Source organism: Solanum tuberosum, unplaced genomic scaffold (assembly GCF_000226075.1).
Source record: "Solanum tuberosum cultivar DM 1-3 516 R44 unplaced genomic scaffold, SolTub_3.0 scf00001, whole genome shotgun sequence".
Classification (NCBI taxonomy): domain Eukaryota; kingdom Viridiplantae; phylum Streptophyta; class Magnoliopsida; order Solanales; family Solanaceae; genus Solanum; species Solanum tuberosum.
This window is the reverse complement of record NW_006238927.1, coordinates 5,775,944-5,782,031: the sequence shown is the minus strand read 5'-3', so window position 1 is coordinate 5,782,031 and position 6,088 is coordinate 5,775,944. Positions and strand designations below refer to the sequence as shown.

At 35.5% G+C, this 6,088-nt stretch overlaps 1 protein-coding gene across 3 annotated transcripts; it reads right to left on the bottom strand.

Moving 5' to 3' along the window:
• Positions 1–1,575: 1,575 nt before the first annotated feature.
• On the bottom strand, positions 1,576–5,805 carry LOC102593605 (uncharacterized). 3 transcript variants are annotated; one of them, XM_006337934.2, is made up of 5 exons: positions 5,092–5,805; positions 3,457–3,936; positions 2,853–3,347; positions 2,261–2,737; positions 1,576–1,873 (listed from the first exon to the last, which is right to left on the bottom strand). In XM_006337934.2, the coding sequence occupies exons 1-5, from the start codon at positions 5,800–5,802 to the stop codon at positions 1,826–1,828; spliced, it is 2,211 nt and encodes a 736-aa protein (XP_006337996.1). In that variant the 5' UTR covers positions 5,803–5,805; the 3' UTR covers positions 1,576–1,825. The 3 variants fall into 3 exon arrangements, with proteins under 3 accessions (XP_006337996.1, XP_006337997.1, XP_006337998.1); XM_006337935.2 differs by having other exon boundaries at positions 1,576–1,856; positions 5,092–5,804; XM_006337936.2 differs by lacking the exon at positions 1,576–1,873 and adding an exon at positions 1,954–2,171 and having other exon boundaries at positions 5,092–5,803.
• Positions 5,806–6,088: the final 283 nt, after the last annotated feature.

Below are 6,088 nucleotides of genomic sequence, written 5' to 3'. Positions count from 1 at the left end.
GGCCATCCCATCAATTTAAAAAAATAAAAATATTTTTGGATATATTTTTAAAAAAATCATTTGTACCACCCCCTACCGCTACCCCCTCCCCCGCCGGCCGCCACTAGGGGTGTGAAAAATCGAACCGACCAATAACCGGACTGAAAAAATGTTATTGGGTTATTGAATTTTTAATGGGTTTATAAAAAAAAGTTATTGGGTAATTGGTTCGGTTTCGGTTTTTACTATTGGGTTATTGGGTAAACCGATAACCCAATAAGATGGTACTCTCTCCATTTCATATTAATTGAATTGTTGAGACATTTTTCATTTTTCAAATTAACTTAATTGTTCAATTTTCAAGACTATTTTTAGAATGTTCTTCCAATTTTACCCTTCATTAGTTAGTATTGGAATTAGTTATTAATTAATGTTTTGTTATTTTAATCATAAATTTGACAATAATAAATAAGAGTAAAAATGGCAAGTTATGCTTAATTTATGTCTTAATCTTTTTTTCTTAAAGGGTATGAAACGCCTCAACAATTCAATTAATTTGAAATGGAGAGAGTAATAATTTACTACTTTACCATTCCTAAATATTAAATATCAATAATTTAATATATATCTAAACACTATAACTATATCAATTTATTAGTACTCTACTCACTTCACACTAGGTCGCTTTACTAGTCTTTACGTTTACTCAAAACATAAAGACTAAAGTAAAGGTTCGCAATTGTAGCTATTTGATTTTAGTTTTAGTTTTAGTTTTAGTTTGTAATTGTAGGTTGTAGCTTTTTCAAGTTTGTAAAAGTCTGTAATTTGATTAACAGAAGAAATTTCATACTATGTTTTGGTGGTGATGTGTAAATTGTAATTATAGCTTTCGTACTATATTTTCTCTTATCGATGCAATTTCTCATTATCTTTCTTGTTTCACTATATCAAAGCATTTAGAAAAGTGAGAAGTCATACAATATTTTATGGACATTTTCTTATTGGGTAAATCGAAAACTGGACCTATAACGACCAAAAACCGATAAAAAAATATCTTATTGGTTTGTTATTGGGTTAGCATATTTAAAAACCGATAAACCGAACTGATAATACATAAAATCGAACCGAACCGACCAATACACACCCCTAGCCTCCACCCCCACCCAGGCTACTTCTGTCAACCCATTTTTTTTACTGGTCAGGTCCTGAGTTAAATCTCAGGGTCGGATTTTGGAACTATCATTAAGGTCTTGTCCTAGTTTGAGTGTCGAGGTCAGATCCTAAATCAATTATTGGGTTTGATTTTCGAAGCAGAAATTATTTTCCTAAAGAGTTTATTAATCTCAAGCCAAAAATAAAAGATATTTTCTATTTTTCATTCACCAACCAAACATTAAAATATATTTTCTAGAAAATATTTTCTACTCACCAACTAAACATGAGAAAATAAGTTAGAAGTCCACTTATTTTCCAAAAAAACATTTTCCTTTGTACCAAACACACCCTAGGTGTAAACTTTTCAGAGACAAGTTTACGGGGCAAAATATGTATTTTCCAGAAACACATAGATTTTGCAATAAGCCTTGTGCTAATTGATTTTATATGTGGTAAATTGATTTTGACTAAATATAGGCTTTGTATATTTAAGAAGCCATAATAGTTACAAGAGGAAAGTTTAGCTCTTCCAAGTTTGCTGATCATACTATTCATGTACATGTCAAATGATAACGTAATACTATATGTACAAGTCAGGCAACTTGAGAATGTTTCGCTGCACAATTTGATGTTTTCATGAACGAGCAAAGTGCAAGATCTTCGAGGAGCTTGTTCAAGTCTGTAAATATCATCATGATTTGCCCTGATCATGATATACGACCCTGCAAAGCAACACATTCTGGACAAGTATTCTAGATCAACAGTGTTAAGAATGAAATAGAAGAGATTGCAATGTTAAGAATTTCTTTCTTTGTTAGATGCAGTAAAACAGTAAGCGGAGAAGCAAAGCCTTACGATCACAGCTAAACAAAAAAAAAACAATTTGGGAGTCATTATGTCCAAATATAACAGAGACCATTAATCAGTAGCTCTTTCTATTACTGTATAACCAAAAAATTCCCACCCCCTATACATCCTCGCCTTTTGTCTGCACCTAACACACATCACATATTGCACTCTTACCACTAGACCAAAGCCTGGGGAAAGATCACCAATAAGCAGCTCTATGTTAATAACATCACAAAATAAGTTAGCTACTTAAAAAGAAATAAGAATCACATCATACCCTTTTAGCAGCAATCCATTCTCCATCTAGCCAGTTTTGACGGGGCCTCAAATCAGAATGCTGAAATTCCAAGATCTCATTTGCTGTTCGAAAGTAGACTGTATAATTTGAACCTATGAGGACTTTGCACACTTGACCAGCCCACCATCCACCATCATGCCAAGCATCAACTTCATCAAGTGGCCTGAATTGATCAGCTTGTTGGATTACTAGGGGAGAAGGCCTTATAAAAATAGCATCTACTTCTTCAGTCAGGAGGTCAGTTTCATCATCAGTTTCTAGAGTCTGGTATTGTAGTAAATACTTCCCATTTCCTAGAGGTCTCACAATCGTAGCAGGGTACCATGAACCCTGGTAACCTTCTTCATCACTCCTCACCTCCACCTTTGCTCCAACACAAAAATTTGTATGACTGGCTACTCCACCATTCTGTCTCTTTAAGTTTAGTTTGGACTTCACTTGGAGTTTAGATTTTTTCTGCATGTCAGGTGAATCACATAGGAATGAAGTAACAAATAATCTCAACCATATGCAGATAAAGCTTTTGAAGAATAAACCAAATAGTAATTGTCAAAGAAGAAGGTTGTCATACCATGAAAGCAATGACCCATTTTCCATCTATCCACTCTTGATGGGGTCTCAAAGTGAAATGGTCAAACACCAGCTCCTCATTTGTTGTCCAAAAATAAACCATGTACTTTAAGCCGTCAAGGATTTTGCATATAAGACCAACCCACCATCCCTCATTGTACCATGCGTCAACTTCTTCAAGCATTTTAAATCTGTCAATTCTTTGAATTACAGGGGGACAGGGCCTAATGTCAGAAACATCTGCCTTTTCTTTAAGGGGCTCAGATTCGTCTTCAGTTCTTAGTGTCAGGTATTCCACCAAAAACTTATGCTCACCAATGGAATCAACAATTACTGCAGTGTACCAGGATCCCTGGTATCCTTCTTCATCACTTCTCACTTCTACCCTCATCCCTTTGCTGAACTTTGGCTTCGATGTCCTTCCACTACACTTTATCCTGATTTTCAGCTCCTTTGACTTCAGTGTCATGTCAGATGAACTTCTTGTCTTATCAAACTTTAAGAAATTGAGGGAACAGAGGAGGATGTACAAAGAAAAAGAAGACTGTTATGTAGCCTCGAGGCAAAAAGCCAACAAGTACGTGGAAGAGATTAGAGGAACATACCTCTCTGGCAGTAAACCATTTCTCTTTGACCCATTCTTGACGAGGCCTCAGCATAGAGTGCTCAAACACCAATTCTTCCTCTGTGGTCGTCAAACAAACTATATACTTTAAACCACCAAGAACTTCTTTTATATGACCTTCCCACCATCCATCATTCAACCAAGCATCTACCCTATCAAGATGTTCAAATTGATGAAATGATTGTATTTCAGGTGGACAAGGTCTGATGCATGAAGCATCAACCTCTTCTTTGAGAAATTGAGACCCGTTCACTGTTTTCAGTTTCTGGTATTCAACCAAAAACTTGTCATAGCCAACAGATTCAACAATAGCTGCAGTATGCCATGAACCATAGCAACCTTCTTTATCACGTTTCACCTCCACAGACATCCCTTCACTAAATGTTTCCTTCCAAGATCGGCTACACATTATCCTGAGTTTGACCCCTCTTGACTTCAGCTCTACCTCTGGTATGTTCTTCTGCATTGCAATAGTTTTGTGTTTTTGATAAGTTTCTGCATCACAATAATTTCATCTAGGTAGTATACATGAAAAAAGAGATAAACTTTATACTACGATACATCAAAAGAATTTTAACTTGGTAGTATACAGAAAAATTATACTCCACCAAGTGAATATTCAGCTAAGTGTCCTATAAAATGTAATGCATGGTCTGATACAATTTCCTGTATAATTATATAAGCAAATGCCAAATAAGCGTGATTAGAAGGAAAGCATTCTCAACTACACATCTTTTTTTGTTTATTTGTTAACAAAAAAAGGCATAATAGGAGGAAGATTTTAGATATAGGAAGACAAGAAGAGAAATTTACAGGTAGATATACCGATTCAACTCCCCCCGGCACATAAATCTTGAAAGAAAAATAAAATGTATTCGATGCTTAAAGATTCACTAGCATATGCATAATCAAAAAACAAAAGAGAATGATTTGATTCATCTCATGTATATTTCACCATAGCATCTTCCTCGGAATAAAGAGTAGTTAAGGAATGAAAGAGAAAAAAATCTGCCATGCCTTTTAGTTTACTACAGCCATTGGAATCACACTATTTCTGCCAAATTGCTAATTTTTCCTCTTGCTATACTGTCAAAAAATCAGATCAATCAAGAGATTGTCACCTAACTATCAATTAAAATTAGGATCAAAATGCAAGGCTTTCAGTCCAAATTCAAATTGAAAACAAAAACACCAGTAGAATTGTCAGCTACACATCTCTCTCGAGTACCGACAACATAATCCTTGGGAAAGTCATGCATCAAGGAATAAAACAGTAATAACAGCTCAAGAAGGGATGTAAGTAAACCGAAAAAATTAAGTTTTCTACCGCACGTTCATCTGGAATATACACGTTTGTTAGCTTAGACAATTCATAGCTCCCATTTTATAAAAAATACAACTTTGGGATAGAAAGAAGGTAAGCAGCCAACTAAAACATAAAGCAGTCTATTAATCCCCATTTTGATTTCAATATATGTATATAAACTCCTAAAACCAACATGCAATGAGGTCTATATAGTACTCTTTCTCCCCAAGTTTGCATGCTACTTTTTAATTTGACCAAAATTGGACTAAAGTAATGTATCTTTTAAGCTAAAATTTAGGTACATTTTACCTGGGGAATTTGTTGGAACTCAAGAGGAGGAAGCCAAGAACCATCATCCCAGACTCGATAAACCCGCAAACCCCATTGTTCCACTTTAACAATTTCTTCCTCTACACCATCAAGTAAAACGAAATACATAGAATTCTCCAATATATCATCCACCTTCCCTTTTCTCCATCCTTTTTCTTTATAAAAAACCTCCACATTATCCCCAACCTTGAAGTACCTGTGAAGCTCCGGTGGAGGTGCAGGACGTACATCACCGGCGTTTACGTACTCCCTCCGGCTTCCAGAAGATTCCTCGCAGTAATGGGTCTGGAACTCAACATAAATTTGACCATTTCTGGTTTTCTTACATGGGGTTGATCGGAGTACGGTGGCGGGTAACCAGATGGTAAAAGGGTTGGTTTTTAGCACTTCCACGGCGTCTCCTTTGTTGAAGCATTGTGGGGTTGTATGCAGTGGCATGTGGAAAACCCTAAGAGAGAAGGGGTTACTTACTGTGAGAGTGGAAATTGTAGGAAGCAGAGGGAGAGGGAGAAGGAATAGGAATAGGAGAGAGAGCTGTGTTGGTGCTTTATTGTATGTACACTTTTCAGGAGAATGCTTCAAATTGAAAAATGTGGAGGTCTGACACACATACTTTATGGATCTTTTTTCATCTTTTTCTTTTGGGGGTGGGGTGGAGGGTTGTTTGTTAACCAACCAAATGGAATGCATAGCTACTCTTGTTTGGATATTTGAGATGAAATTATGATTTATGAAATTGAACTTTTCATTAATCACACTAAGTGTAATGAATACTTCCTCCGTTTTAAAAAGAATGACCTCATTTTCTTTTTAGTCTGTTTAAAAAAGAATGACCCCTTTCCTTTTTTGGCAACACTTTAACTTTAACTTCAACTTTCCACATGACATGTTTAAAACCCCAAGATTAAAGGACATTTTGATACATTTGATATAACTTTAATTTAGAACCACAAGATTAAAAAGTCTTCTTTCTTTT

Coding starts and splice junctions, on each gene's coding strand:
- LOC102593605 (XM_006337934.2), bottom strand. CDS start 5,802: ATGCATTCCATTTGGTTGGTTAACAAACAACCCTCCACCCCACCCCCA. Junction 3,348..3,456: donor AATGGTTTACTGCCAGAGAG/GTATGTTCCTCT, acceptor AATTTCTTAAAG/TTTGATAAGACAAGAAGTTC. Junction 2,738..2,852: donor AATGGGTCATTGCTTTCATG/GTATGACAACCT, acceptor CCTGACATGCAG/AAAAAATCTAAACTCCAAGT.